Genomic DNA, 15,660 nt, shown 5'->3' on the forward strand with positions numbered 1-15,660 from the left:
CTCTGTGAGGGCGGGGCTGTGGGAGGTATACGGGGTATATGTGGTGGTGTATACGGTGTTATTTGATGGTGTATATGGTGATGTTGCCGGTTGGGGCTCCAGTTTGTGTGAATAGTGAGCGTTTCTCTGTGAGGGTGGGGCTGTAGGAGGTATAGGGGGTATATACGGGGGTATACGGAGTATATACGGTGGTGATGCCGGTTGGGGCTGCAGGCTGTGTGAGTAGTGAGCGTTTCTCTGTGAGGGCGGGGCTGTGGGTGGTATATGGGGGTATATACGGTGGTATACGGGGTGTATGTTGTGGTATATACGGTGGTGATGCCGGTTGGGGCTGCAGGCTGTGTGAGTAGTGAGCGTTTCTCTGTGAGGGCGGGGCTGTGGGAGGTATACGGGGTGTATGTTGTGGTATATACGGTGGTGATGCCGGTTGGGGCTGCAGGCTGTGTGAGTAGTGAGCGTTTCTCTGTGAGGGTGGGGCTGTAGGAGGTATAGGGGGTATATACGGGGGTATACGGAGTATATACGGTGGTGATGCCAGTTGGGGCTGCAGGCTGTGTGAGTAGTGAGCGTTTCTCTGTGAGGGCGGGGCTGTGGGAGGTGTAGTTCCTGGTTCTGCAGGCTCTGGTTTAGTGTTCAGTGCGTGGGTGGAGGTTTCTGTGAGCCTGTGGCTCGTGCTCTCTGTGCTGGAGGGGGGGTTGGGGGTTTGCTGTGAGTGCAGGTAGTGTGGAGGGTAAACTGTTTCCTGTGTGTGTGGAGCGCAGGGGCTGCTGGGTAGGGGGTCTGGGGAGTGTGTGGTGCTGTAGGACTCGTTTCTGAAGCGTGGTGTTGAGCAGTAGTAGAATATCTGCATGTGTCACATGTCAACACAGAGCTCTGTAAACATGCTGGAGTGTTTTTATGTTTTAATGAATAAAACTCAGCTGTTAGAGAGCAGAACAGCAGCACTGCACACAGTTTACACTCTGGTCAGCCTGTCTCTCTAAAAGTGCCCATACAGCAGAATCTAACAACTGGGTTCAAACACAACATTAAATGAATCACTTTCTGATAGAAATCTGTTTATTAATAATTTATAATCAACACTGTGATTTGATGATTGATGCAGTTTTATAACAAAATGTTTTGCAGGCTCTCACTGTTTAGTCAAAAAGATCTATTTAACTCAGTGTGAGATTTGATCTTCCTTCCTCTCTTCTCTCACTATCTTCCTTATTTCTCTCGTCATTTCATAATAAAAGCCTTTTTAAAATTGTTTCATGACTTCATAAACTGAAGCAGTGTCAGAAATAATTTAACAGCATAAGGCTAAAACTGCTAAATGTATGTATTAAAAACTTAAACATATGCTTTATACATTTACACTGGGGGCCCTGAGGAGCCCGATGATCAGTTTATTAGAAATAAAATCCAGGTACCCAGGGGCCGTAATGCTGCGCTTCAGTACAGAGGGTTTTAAAAGTTTAGTCTTCTTGTAGTTTAATTTATGTGTCTTTGTGTTTGTTTGTTCTTTGTTGTTCTGAGTGTTTAATGATCAGTCGTGGGTTCGTCCTCTGTGTTCTGAAGGACGCGGTCGGGGTTCGGGGTGTTTCTTCGAAAGCGGAGCGTCTAATCAGGAGCAGGACAGATCATTTGGAAAATTGTGAGCAGGATTAAGGTTAATCCTTTAATGCAGTGATGTAAGCGTTTCAGAGTGTCACTGCTCTCCTCTTGTTTTACTGACTCCCAGAATCCTCTTACCTGATTCATCACACACTAATAATAGTTATACAGTATAATTAATGTAGAGCTATAGTGTGATCAAATGGGATGAAGTAAATGTTATGACTAAATCTGTCTAATAAGAGATATTTGGTATTAATAATTACCTAACATACTACTTATTATTATATTAACTCATATATAAATAATATCCATACAATTCCTATTGTTATTCATTATTGTAAGTCTTATTGTTTTTTAGAGATTTCCCTCCCTATTCAGTGCATCTGTAGTTTTTTGGTTTTCTAAATAAAACCCCTATTAAAAGTCTGTAGCTTTATAATGCATGCCCCAAAAATAAGCATACAGTCTTTAACATGCCAGAACTACAGTGTTTACTGTAAACACGCGCGCTGTATGTACAGCACTACAGTAGTAGAGTATTGTCCCGGAAGTGGAACGCTCCAGCAGAGCCCAGCCTGAGCCGGAGAGGAGATGAGCTCCGGAGAGATAACGGCGAGGGGAAGAGAGGAGCAGGGGAGATATGAGGGTTTAACATGGAGAATGTGCCACTGCTGCTGGCAGTGAGCTATTAAATGTTTATTGACCTGAGCAGTGTTGGTGCAGTGGAACAGTGTCGCTCAGTGTTACGCACGAATGCAGTGACATCATTTTACCTGGTGTTTTATTAAGGGTAATTTGCATATATATGTAATTATACATAGTTCAGATTAAACAATGTTTTATTTCATATTAAATACGAGAATACTTGATATTGGAAGCAGAAATGGCATATCAGTAGTAGGGCTGCAACTAATGATTAGTTTGGTGGTTGACTAATCTTACGATTATTTTTTCGATTAGTCAACGAATATTTGTGCCATCTCTAAAAACAATAGAAACAGCAGAACATGAGGTTTAAATGGCATTTAAATATCTGAATGTTGTTTAAACATGGAAATTACTGATATTTATTGATTTAATATGTACACACAGCAAGGGTTTAACCCTTCCTTAGCCGTTCTCATATGTTCTAGTATCGGTTGTACCACCCCTTTTCTTTCACATCATATTGTTATATACTGTACATTTATATTTTATATTATACTATATTTGGACCAGTACATCATTCTGTAAAATATTTTATGCTTTGTGTTTGTATAAAAAAATCAGTTTGTTTAAAAAATTGTAGAAAAGAATAAAACACACACACACACACACAGGCTGCTGCAGTTATTAGCTGTTAGCACATTTTTAGCACATTTTTAGCTTTAAGTTAAACAGTATGAAAACATTAGGAGGAGCAGAAGTAAAAACAGTGATAGTCAGCAGTCTCAGATCTGAGTCATGTGGCTAAATGCGGCCGGTCAGATTGGTTGGGAAATACCAGCATTATCTCCACAGGAGTCGGAGGCTGAGAACTCCCCCGCCGCGGACACAGTGTGCCGAGCGTGAGCCGAGTGTGCACCGCCAGCATGTGTAGCTTCAGACTGCTCACCTGGGGATTATTCAGCAGTTCCTCAGTGTAGTTATCAATAATCAGCAGGGCTACTGCTGTCCTTTACTACTTTAATACACCTCATCACTTTAATCAGACCTCATCACCTCCCTGATCAGGTTCTTCTGCCCCTGCCGCCCCAAACTACACCCATCACTGCTTTTTTATTATATGCAATACAAGAAATAATGGCAAATTATATAATTGCAAGTTACTAAATTATGTAGGAGAGCTTTAGGATTAGTGCTGGGGATAAAACTAAACTAGCTCCTTTATAAAGTGGATTATTTACTTTTACTGGTCTGTTCCAACCAGTTTAAAAACACAAATAAATCGTTTTAATTAATGTTTTGCGTTCCATAGAACTATTTATGATGAGATTGCTGGAAAAAAAAATTCCTACATGATGGGGGTTTATTTAAGGTTTTTAAAATCCCAACAAATATTTTAATTGCTCTCGGGTCAAGCATTATCTTTAGTGCTATATGAATGTGTAAATATAAGCAAAATATATTGTGTAAAGCAATATTGTCACCCGTTACATGTAATGTGCAAGAAAATCATGCTTTGGAAAATGTGTGATAGTTTTGACTGTGCTCTGGGATTATCGTGTGTGTGTGTGTGTGTGAGAGATCCCCTGTGAGATTATTCCACAGTGATCCAATTAGTGCTGGAGTTACCCACCTATTTTAACAGCGGAGATCAGCTGGTGTAATGCCACAGGTATCATGGCGTGGAACTGCGCCGGGAACCACTCAGCATTTAATCTCTGTTACAGTGGACCTGTCACGCCAACCACCCCGACCACCCTGCCAGTCACCTCCTCTCTCCCCCCCCCCCACCCCCACCCCACCCCCCTCCTCCTGTGACGGCTGGGACGCGTGAGCTGCATCAGTGGCGGCTGTGTTAACGCCTCACGCTGCGCTGCCCTCAGGTGACCCCTGTGTCACGCACTGATGTGACGGGTGCTGTGCCGGATTACGCTGCGGGAAGAATTTCTGCCGCCGTGCCGCCCGGTTCTGTGCCGGCCATTATTGTTGCTATGGGAACAATGAGCCTCATCTTCACTGCCTGTTTTGATCTTCTCCACCCCCTCCTTCTTTTTTTCTTACCGATAGCACCGCACCCCCATCGCTCTGCTAACACTGAGCTTCTCTTTATACAGCAAAACCAGCAGCCTTTTAGCCCCGCCCCTTTTCCCACACTCATTCAGGGTTTTCATACAGAAAGACGAGAGACACAACGCAAACGTAAACTGCAGGACCGCTGTTAGCTACGGCTGCTTTAGCTCAGCATTCTTGTAACTCTGCTGTGACCCTACGTTTTCAACTGGCAGGCGACAGGTTAACCAGGTCTGTCTCAGTGTTTGAGGCTGTATGCGTCGCTGCGATTGGCTGTGTATTGCTGTGGCCAGTTAGCATGCTACCTATCGAGCTATCCACTCTTTCTTTAACATTTTATTTTTGCACATTATTCAAAAAAGCATCAATACATCATTGTGCTGTTACAGTGCTGTGGGCAGTGCCAGCGCAGTTACAGCCCTGTGGGCGTGACGTGCTATTACATCTCTGTGGGTGGGGCCTGTGCCGTTACAGCGCTGTAGGTTGGGGCCTGTGATGTTACAGCGCTGTGGGCGGGGCCTGTGCCATCACAGCACTGGGCGGGGCCTGAGGAACAGGAGGTTCAGCCTTTAGCAGAAACTGGTGCAGTGAAAGGTCAGGGCATGTGTCTGATGGAGGATTAGCTGAAGTAGATTCTCGGTGTTTCTGGTCTGATTAAGGCTAATCCTCTCAACAGTGTCTAATCTCCGTCCCGCAGATTCGGTGCCGTAATTCTCCTTCGTTCTTTTACGGTGTTGGTCAGGAGTCTGCCCTTACCCCTCGCTCAGGGTGGAGAACACAAATTGGAAATGTCAGGCTGTTACGTAACATTATATAAAACACTGAGGATTTCTACAGACCTGTGTGATTGGATTTGTAGTGATCAGAAATCAGACTCTGGGAACTTATTAACCCTCCTGATATGTTGTGGGGCAAGTTGTCCCATTTTAAAGTGTAAAAATGTTAATTACATTTTTTGCATTTAATTAGTTTATATTATGTATGTTTACAGTACAGTCGTGACAATGAGGTCTGCAAAAGGGTTAAAATATAGTGCTAAAGTTAATGTTTATGAAGAAAAGCATTTTTAAATCTACTTTTGAATTGTTAAACGTGTCTTTTTGACCTGGAATCAATGAAAATAATTTTGGTCCTTCCTCTAGTCAGCTGCTGGGTAGTGTAGTCTACTGAAATGTTTAATGAGGTGTTTTTAGGTGCTATGATCTGAATCCTTAGTTTAAATCTCGGGTCATGCTGTTTCTCCATCAGCAGCTGGAGTCTGAGAGAGAAAGAGAGAGCGCGAGAGAGAGAGAGAGAGAGAGTACAGTAGTTCTAGCATATTTTACTGTTTGGTGTTATTATTAATGTAGTTATTTTAGAGAAACCACTAGTCTGAGTTCTTATAGTTCTTTCAGTTTTAACATATAAACTGTACAGGAGACGTTCCTCCGTCTCTAAAGGAATCATTGTGTGCGTTGTGCAGTATAGAGTCACGAGGCTGCAGTTTATTGTCTGAACAGTCTATTGTTAAGCGTTGTGCTCTTATTTCTGTTTGCTTTGGCATGACTGATGTCATTAATGGCCTGGTAGTTAAGACCTGAATGCTGTTGTTTATTAAAGTTAAGTATAAAATTACGTTTTATATTTAGCTGCATGTTCACAGCTCTTTTGAAGTGTAGTTGTTTAGAACTGTTTGTCATTATGTCATTATTGTCTTTATTTTAATTTGTTTTCAGGTTTCCTCCTATTCAAGGATTTCTGTATGAACGAGATAGATGAGGCGGTCCCACAGCTGAAGTTTTATGAAGAGGTAAGAAAAGCCTTAAATACTTTACTCCCTTAAACAAGAGTAAAAATATCTAATTCCTTTAAAGAGCAGTATGTACTAAATCACTGCAAGCGTGTAAAAAGTTGTTTGCCACTCTCTGTCCTCAACAGACACAAAGCTCACTGACCACCGAGTATTAATACTGCGAGACTGCAGAATGTTGAAATGACTGAGAATACCCTTTTATGCTAATGTTTATAATAAATTAGCCAGTTAAATTGAGTTAGCCTTAGCTTAAGCTCAGTTAAACTGACCTTTTCAGAAATAAATTAGTAGCTCCGCTTCTGTCTTGTAGTCCTTTTGGGCTAAAAGTGTTTCCAACTATTAAATGGATTGCCAGTGTTTGCTGGTGTACACCTGCTAAAGTGGTTCGTACCTGGCAACCCAGGGAGTGGAACTAGGACTGGGGAATAGTCCAAGCAATTACAAAAACTTGAATTTCTGAAGTTCTTCTGTCAAGAAATGCCAGAAGGGGTGCACTGTATTGTGTTGTACACAATCAAATCGTCAATTATATTTGAAACAAAAAAAAACATAGTAAAAATATATATTTTTTGTATGTTTTGTGTTTATTTTACTACATACTGTAAAGTTTTAAGGTTATTTGAATAGTAGTTTTTATGTTTGTAGTTTATATGCATATGCTAAATGTTCTGCACCTTAAAGATATTTTAGTTGTTACATTATTTTTATGTTCCTTCTATGTATATTGTTTATTTTGTTTTATTATAATTATTATAGTTTTATACAATGTATTGTTTATGAAATGGACACAACAAAAATGAATGTTTCCTTTAAATTATTTTTGTAATTTTTAGTGTTTTGCAATATCGCTAAGAATTATTTTAGCACCATATCGCTCATCGTTACATTCCAGAGCTTAAATTTACAGAAGTTACAGGATTTAGAGGTAATATTATATATACTGGTACTTTAAGCTCCACGGCGAGTGTGATATCTGTGCTGTGATCTGCTGATCACACTGGGATTGTTGTGGAAAGAAAACGCAGCCTGGTGACTCCTGGGTAATGTATCATCCACCAATAGGAAGTTGTGAACAGTGTGAGGGATTAGACTGCATGTGATTGTGTTTCAGATTACTGTAATCTCATTTTGTCTCCTCAGATTAAAGAGTACGAGAAGCTGGACTCAGAGGAGGAGAGGCTAAGTCGCAGCCGGCAGATTTACGACGGCTACATCATGAAGGAGCTCCTGTCGTGTTCACATGTGAGAAAACTTCACCCTCAGATTCACTCCGATTAAATTTCTTTTTTTTTTATGTAGTGCCATGCACAAGAATTTTTTTTTTTAACTATTTCTACCCATTCAGGAAAAATTAAAAAAGGAATATTTTCTCTATCTTATAATTGATAATTTTTTGCATTTTGCAAGTTAGATGATTCCATCAGATTTGTATTACTAGATACAAAAAAATGGAAAAAAAAAATTGAAAATCTAACTTCATTGTTCTTGAAATTCTGATTAGGCTATAAGGCTATAATTGAAAAATTGGATGAAAACCTATTTCTTAGTCCTGATTAACTGGATGATGTGCAAGAAAAACTGAAATTTAATATAATCTGAAATAATCTGCCACTGCTGATGCATTTTGCCTGCACATCCCAGCTTTATGTTACTTGAGTTGTTTAATTGTTGGGGATTTATTGTTGTTGTTTTTATTGTCTTCTCCTACCCAGCTTTTGGGATGTGTGTCTTATGTTTTTAATAATGATTAAAATCAGGACTCCATCAGCAGCCGGAGTCTGAGAGAGATGCTGGTCGGTACAGGCGTCTGTTAGCTGATGTATCAGAGCCCGAGATGCTGATGCTGACTAGCGATGCTTTACTGATTGGCTGCAGGTGTAAGAGAGGCGGAGTCAGATTTCCTGCAGCTATATTATGGTGGATTAGGTTTGGTGGTGTTGTGTGAAAACATGATTAAAATAAACGGCTGCTCGTTCTGATGCGTGTCGTTTTTGTCTGCCGCTGTTTTTTTTGAGACGTCTGTTTGAAGCCGCAGGGCTTTTCTTCTCCACTTAATCAGCCTGGACTCCACTTAAATTTAGCCTTTTTCTGGACCTCCAGTCATGCGCTGCCTTATTGACCCTGTAGCATCCACTCTCCCTGCAGACGGTTTCTAAAGGAGGAAGGCTGGGTGGATCAACACAACGGTACCAGCAGCCTTCAGGCCACACAGACTGTGTGACTGAGTGTTTGTCACGTATTTAGACAGCGGCGTAACGCAGCTGAGGACGGCTGGGGAAATAAGTGTAGAGGCTTTCTCTGTGTTTACTGAAGAAATGCCTCCTGCTCTGGGTCTGACAGTGTCTGTGTGTCTTACAGCCCTTCTCTAAGAAAGCAGTGGACCATGTCCAATCTCACCTTGCTAAGAAACAGGTGCCTCCATCCCTCTTTCAGGTAAGAGACAGTAAATAAAGCACACTACGCTGTATGTGTTTAGGGTTTTAAAGCAGCTGTATGGTAGAACCGGGTGATTATTAGGGCTACAACTAATGATTATTTTGGGAGTCGACTAATCTGCTGATTATTTTTTCGATTAGTCGATTAGCCGACTAGTCAGTGATTATTTCTGAGATGTCCTCCATCTCTAAAAACGATAGAAAAAGCTGCACATTAAATTTAAAAGGCCTTTAATTGTCTAGATTATGTTTAAACATGGAAAGTTCTGATATTTAGTGATTAAATCTTTTTTCTGTTGAGTTTGGGCACTTTAGGAGACACAGATTAAGATGAGTGTAAGTGAGTGAGCCATTTACCCTCATTTATCTCTCATTGCGCTTCTGTCCCCAGCATTCTGTATAATACAGCACTGTTACAAATAGCAATGAGTCGACAATGAAATTTGTAGTCGACAATTTGAAATAATCAACATTGTCGCTCCTTTTCTCTCTTCAGCCGTACATTGTGGAAATCTGTGACAGTCTGCGAGGGAAGATCTTTCAGAAGTTCATAGAAAGGTGTGGCTTATATTTTACTTACATTTTACTCTTGTTGATGTTGTGTGTGTTTCTGTTGTCTTATCATGAGTTTATCTAACATTCCTCCCTGTTTCTCTTCCATACAGTGATAAGTTCACTCGCTTCTGCCAGTGGAAGAATGTGGAGCTCAATATTCATGTGAGTTGTGTTTGGAGTGTTGAGAGTGAGATTGACAGAATGATACGAGCAGCTTAGGCAGGTGATCCAGCAGGAAGTCAAGAAATGCTTAAAATCATTTATTAAATTATGAGTTAATGCAGGTCTAGTGCCTCTGCTCGCTGGTTGCAGTATGAGAGCATGTAGCTCCGCCCATCCCCATATGTTTTAATGAGAAAACAGCCCTGCCCATTTTCCGTGTAAATTTCTCATCTAAGTTTTGAAGTCTTTCCATCTCCAGTGTTTAATTACAGCAGGTAGTTTTCTCTGTGTTAATATTACCATGTTTTTATTATTGTATTTCCGCCAGAAATCAGTTTATAAACTTTTTCTACTATATTATAAAAAACATTATATTAAAACATTATTTTATCTTCTTTTAATGAAAACAGCAGTACGTGCTGACTCTCTCGGGGGTCGTACTGGAGCGTAGTAACTTTGGTTTCTTTATTTTTGATGAAAACTGAATGAAGGCGGTCTGAGACACACAGGTCTTAGGAAAGGGCAGTTCTACTGAATCCATAAGCTGGTCTGGATCCACCTCTGTTTTTTAACAACATGGCTGATATATTTTTGATTAATTTTTATAGAACAGAAGGGAAAGGAACCACTGTGTCCATGCTTACAGTGTACTGTCTGTTTGAGTTCAGATTAAAGCAGGATTTTATTTAAGCGTTGATTTAAACCCTCAGAAGTCAGTATTAATAACTCGTTTGTGGTGTTGTGTTGTGTAGTTAACCATGAATGACTTCAGCGTTCATCGGATCATCGGTAGAGGCGGGTTTGGCGAGGTGTACGGCTGCAGGAAGGCAGACACAGGGAAAATGTGAGTACAGAACCTGAATTAGGACAGACTTTATAAAGAGGTGGAAAATTTCCTGGAGAGAAATGGATTTTCTTACTGGCTGTGCTGTTTTGTGTCGGACAGGTATGCCATGAAGTGTTTGGATAAGAAGCGGATTAAGATGAAGCAGGGTGAGACCCTGGCACTCAATGAGAGAATCATGCTGTCGCTGGTCAGCACAGGGGTGAGTGAGGAGTTCAGATATAATCTCCTGAAGCAGCAGAGCTGCACTCTTCCCCACAGCCTTCCTCTAGTTTCAGAGAACAGCTTATACACTCCACACACTCCTACAGTACCAGAGGAGGGAAGTAATGAAGTACAGATACTTTATTACATTACTTAAGTTAAATGTAGGCTATTTATATTTTACTGGAGTTACTATTTTACATTTTCACACAATTATTTGAACTTTCTCCTCCTTACATTTTAATAAAAACAGTCTCGTCACTCCTATTTCACTTCAGCTGGTTTTCATTCCGGCTTCTCATCGTTCAATAAAACCCCTATCCAGATAAATCTCTCCATCCAGATAGAGTGAATCTGATTGGTGGTTGGATGTAGAGAAGTATAAACATATACCATTCTGACTCCCTATTGGTTTATACTGTGATCCATCACACCTGCACACGACCCCCCCACCCCCACCCCCCCCCCACACACACACACACACACCACACACCACACACACACACACTCCAGCAAAAACATAGCAGACGTATGTAGTCTAGTATGAAGATGATCCGTGCAGAGACTCAAGAGAACTCCAGACAAACTCCAGTCCAACTAAACTTCTTTAATATATTTACTTTCTACTAAAATACATTCATTTACAATCACCATATATGCAGCTGAAACACTAGAACAGCCTAGTGTGTCCCAAATTTAAAGATATCTTGTAAAAAATATTATTAGAGACCTAGTTGCAAAATATATATTGGTTTCTGTTGCATATATTGCAATGTCATGTTTTTCACCAGTGTTGTGCAGCCCTACTGCAGGAATGCTTGCTTTTAATACTTTGATTATACTACTTAACTAAAAAAGTGTATGTTTTTTATTGAACCTCTGTATAAAATCTCAATCTCTCTCTCTCTCTCTCTCTCTCTCTCGCTCTCTCTCTCTCTCTCTCTCTCTCTCGCTCTCTCTCTCGCTCTCTCTCTCGCTCTCTCTCTCACTCTCTCTCTCGCTCTCTCTCGCTCTCTCTCTCTCTCTCTCTCTCTCTCTCTCTCTCTCTCTCTCGCTCTCTCTCTCGCTCTCTCTCGCTCTCTCTCGCTCTCTCTCTCTCTCTCTCTCACTCTCTCTCGCTCTCTCTCTCGCTCTCTCTCTCTCTCTCTCTCTCTCTCTCTCTGCAGGACTGTCCGTTTATTGTGTGTATGACGTACGCCTTCCACACCCCTGATAAACTGTGTTTTATCCTGGACCTGATGAATGGTGAGAGAGTGACCCGTCTCTCTGCTCTGAGTCTCTGATGTTCAGAACCGCTCTGCTCCTCAGATCCGCTCAGCAGAAACGCTGCAGTCTGACAGGATTACGCTAATAAAAGCGCTAATCTCAGGCCTCCTCTGTAGAATCACGCAGGCCTGTACAGCTCTTCACATTTACTCCTGCTTTAATTATCACCCCGGCTCTGGACTCCTCAACCTGGATTACAGAGGTCCGGGGTTTGTTCTGAGGACTGCTGGAACTGCATGTTAAAACAATTAGCTTTTACTAAGAGCTCTTATAAGACTGCAGTTCTGTGTTTCAGCAGTTTATTGTGCTGCTTCTGACCTTTCTGTTCCATTAATCATTAATTAAAATCCTTAGTTTGACTTTCAGAAAACTACAGAGTACTATAAATACACTCACTGACCAAAAATAACACATCAGAGTAAGTAGTCAGAATGTAATGATATATTAGAGTATAGTACAGTATTATAGTGAAAGGGTGAGGAGTTTATAGTGGGGGAAACTACTCTGTAACTGAAAAGAGAATCTAGTTTAGCCTCTGTTGGTTCCTCTATGCTGGATATAAGATGAGATTGAGAGGGTTGGGTTTGGAGGTTCTACAGGTTCTGTATGGATCCTGCAGCACATTTACCCACAGATGTTGCTACAGCTGGGCCTGTAGATCCTGTAGCTCTACATTCGTAGGTTGAAGCAGAGTCCCAGCTGCTCCATAAATGCTGGGTTGGTGATAAATCTGGAGATCTGCAGGACGAGGAAGTGCTGCAATCTGGTGGAGACTGTGTTCCTGGGAAACCCTTGCTGTGTGTGGGTGAACATTATCCTGCTGAAAAATGAAAGTTCTGCAGGAGAGAAAGCAGAAACACATGTATCTGCAGGATGTTCTGCACAGATCACTGAGATCACTGTTAGTAATGTTCCTCCTATCACTACTAGGAGTGACTGACTCTCACTGTGTGAGATGATCCTCAGATCATCAATCAATCAATTAAGCAATCACACCAGCAGTTTGTTGGATCAGTGTGTTGCTCCACAGCAAAGACCTCCATACTCAAACCTGATTGTTGTTGGATCCCAGATAACAGAACTGGATTCATAATTAAAAACTATACAGTTCCAGTCCAAGTCCAGGTTTCTCGCTCATGACAGGCTGACTGATGGTCTGGATGGTGGGAAATTCATTTCTAGCAGTCAACAGTTTCTCACCAGGAGGTACACTACCCAAAAGTAGCCTCAGGGCTAGTGTTACGCCCTCTTGTGGTGTTGTAATGATCCAGTATCTAATCAGAGCACACCTGTAATCATGTACACTCCTGCCTGCCTGAGAATAGAAGCACTAAAACACTTATTCTCCTGTTTCAGGTGGAGACCTTCACTACCACCTCTCCCAGCACGGCGTGTTCAGTGAGAAGGAGATGCGCTTCTATGCAGCAGAGATTATCCTGGGCTTGGAGCACATGCATAATCGATTCGTCGTCTACAGAGACCTCAAGGTAATGGCAACCTTTTCCCGAGCTTTCATCTGTCTGTGTGCTCGTCCTGATGCTGCTCCTGCTCAGGAATACGCTTTATACTGAAAACCTGTTAATCTCTGCTGCCGTACGACCAAGAGAAGATACGTTTAATACGGTCCATCAGCTTGATCATCAGAAATGTAAAATGTTTCTGTTCTTTCAATGCTGAAATGTTTAGCTCTGTTTTTCCCCCATGTTTATTAATGTGTATATTCTTATTCCTGTTTATTATCAGACTGATTTCCAGCCTGCCAATTCTGTGATACTCCTCAAACTATTAAACACATCTTAGTAGACTCTTCTGCACTTTTACCCACCAGAAATAACTTTTATAGGGTTACAAATATAAAAGAACTGTTTGAAAAGATTCTACCACGGCGTGTAGAATGTGTGTGTGGGTAATGCTAAAATGTGAGCTGAGTAAGTTTTTAGGGTAAATGTAGTTTAACTATAAATGGAAAGGACGGGTATGAAATGCTAACGCAGTAAATTTCACCACTCTCACGTTCTCCTCTCACTTCCCCAAAATCCCTCCTCATCACCCTGCACCAGCTCAGCACCAGCTCAACACCCACTCACACCAGTCTAACCTCCTGCTGAAAACAGCTCAGCACCAGCTTCTGCTGCTAACCAGTTTCAGATGGTCTAAACTGGTCTGTAAAAATGATGAGTTTCTTTAATTTTACCAAATGTAAAACCTCTGGAATATAATCAAGAGGAAGATGGATGATCACAAACCATCAAACCACCAAACTGAACTGCTTGAATTTTTACACCAGGAGTAAAGCAGCATAAAGTTATCCAAAAGCAGTGTGTAAGACTTGTGGAGGAGAACATGATGCCAAGATGCATGAAAAAAACTGTGATTAAAAACCAACCAGGATTATTCCACCAAATATTGATTATTTCTGAACTCTTAAAACTTTATGAATATGAACTTGTTTTCTTTGCATTATTTGAGGTCTGAAAGTTCTGCATCTTTTTTGTTATTTCAGTCATTTCTCATTTTCTGTAAATAAATGCTCTAAATGAGAATATTTTTATTTGTAATTTGGGAGAAATGTTGTCTGTAGTTTATAGAATAAAACAACAATGTTCATTTTACTCAAATATAAACCTATAAATAGTAAAATCAGAGAAACTGATTCAGAAACTGAAGAAAGTGCTCTCTTCATTTTTTTTACAGAGCTGTATGTCTATAAGCAGCATTGTTTCATTATGTTGATTAACATCATGGTGAACCACAGCTTGATCTGGAAACACTGGGGGAAGTTTAAAATGAAAGCAGTGATTAAATGATTAAGTGCAGTGTGAACAGACCTGTAGAACAGGTAATGCTGAGTTCCTGCAGGTCTGAACAGGCTGCAGGTTTTTAGGATTTACACTCGAGCTGATCTCTCTGTTTTCCTTCAGTCTGAGTTCTGCTCTTCTCTCAGATCTGCTTATCTCTTCTCTCCTCCTCCTCCTCAGCCCGCCAACATCCTCTTAGACGAGCACGGCCATGTCCGCATCTCTGACCTGGGCCTGGCCTGCGATTTCTCCAAGAAGAAGCCCCACGCCAGCGTGTGAGTGCTCCACCCTCTACTGAGCTCTGAGAAAAACACAGATAAACTGCTGAGACTCTGATTATGCTGTTTATAGAAGCTCTATTAGCCAGGCATAAATCAGTTTTTACATTTTTCTTTTTGTGAATCCTATTGATTATGTAATAAAGGAGACTTTTAAATATGACTGGATTGCTATCTTTAATTAGGCTAAAGATTGTTGGATTATTTAGTTTAGGGCTGCACAATATTGCAATCTATGTATCTGCAACAGTCACGTTTAGGCTTTTCATGATAATTTTTGTGGACGATATATCCTTCCAGAAATTATTCAGATAAATAATATTATTGTAATTTTATGATCATGAAATGCCATAATGACACAATGATAATAGAATAGCTTAACCAAGTCATTTATACCCTTTTATATACTTTAAAGACCCAGTTTTAATTAATCATAATTTAAGAATTATATAGTTTATTCTTTATCTGCTGCACCCTGGGTTTATGGAGTCAGTTATTGAAGCACTGATTGATCATTTAGCACGACTGTTTAAAAAACTGTTCACTGTTATAAATGTGAACAAACACACATTTATTGACTCATTCAGTGCGAATATGGCACGACTACCCACCAAGTTTCAGTCCTGTTAGTTGATTCCCTCTGCATGTATCTAATATCTAATTTTTCTATGTATTTTATTTATTTTATATTGCGACATATAATAGCAGAATAAAATATTGCAGCATCATTTCCTGAGTTTGTGCAGCTCTAATTAATGTTTCAGCTCGTGGTGGAGCAGGTGTTATTTTGTCAGAGTGAAGATGGGCATCAGGTGTGTGTGAGTGTAAAGATAGTGAGTGTGTGTGCGTGAGTAGTGTGGTGTAAGAGTATAGTAACGCTGTTGGTGTGTTGTAGGGGTACTCATGGCTACATGGCGCCGGAGGTTCTGCAGAAGGGCACAGCGTACGACAGCAGCGCCGACTGGTTCTCTCTGGGCTGCATGCTGTTCAAACTCCTCCGAGGGTAAGG

The 15,660-nt window shown here is 40.9% G+C and overlaps 1 protein-coding gene across 2 annotated transcripts in view; it reads left to right on the top strand.

Annotated features, from left to right (window-relative positions):
- The window catches only part of grk3 (G protein-coupled receptor kinase 3), a 52,095-nt gene that overhangs the window by 23,165 nt on the left and 13,270 nt on the right, over positions 1 to 15,660 (top strand). For both annotated transcript variants that reach the window (XM_049468552.1, XM_022664586.2), the window contains exons 3-13: positions 6,033 to 6,106; positions 7,250 to 7,351; positions 8,468 to 8,542; positions 9,041 to 9,102; positions 9,210 to 9,261; positions 10,014 to 10,105; positions 10,208 to 10,307; positions 11,476 to 11,554; positions 12,932 to 13,062; positions 14,554 to 14,648; positions 15,547 to 15,654. In XM_049468552.1, coding sequence (XP_049324509.1) covers positions 6,033 to 6,106; positions 7,250 to 7,351; positions 8,468 to 8,542; positions 9,041 to 9,102; positions 9,210 to 9,261; positions 10,014 to 10,105; positions 10,208 to 10,307; positions 11,476 to 11,554; positions 12,932 to 13,062; positions 14,554 to 14,648; positions 15,547 to 15,654 — 970 coding nt within the window. The remainder of the gene's footprint in view (positions 1 to 6,032; positions 6,107 to 7,249; positions 7,352 to 8,467; positions 8,543 to 9,040; positions 9,103 to 9,209; positions 9,262 to 10,013; positions 10,106 to 10,207; positions 10,308 to 11,475; positions 11,555 to 12,931; positions 13,063 to 14,553; positions 14,649 to 15,546; positions 15,655 to 15,660) is intronic.

This window comes from Astyanax mexicanus, chromosome 20 (assembly GCF_023375975.1).
Source record: "Astyanax mexicanus isolate ESR-SI-001 chromosome 20, AstMex3_surface, whole genome shotgun sequence".
NCBI lineage: Eukaryota > Metazoa > Chordata > Actinopteri > Characiformes > Acestrorhamphidae > Astyanax > Astyanax mexicanus.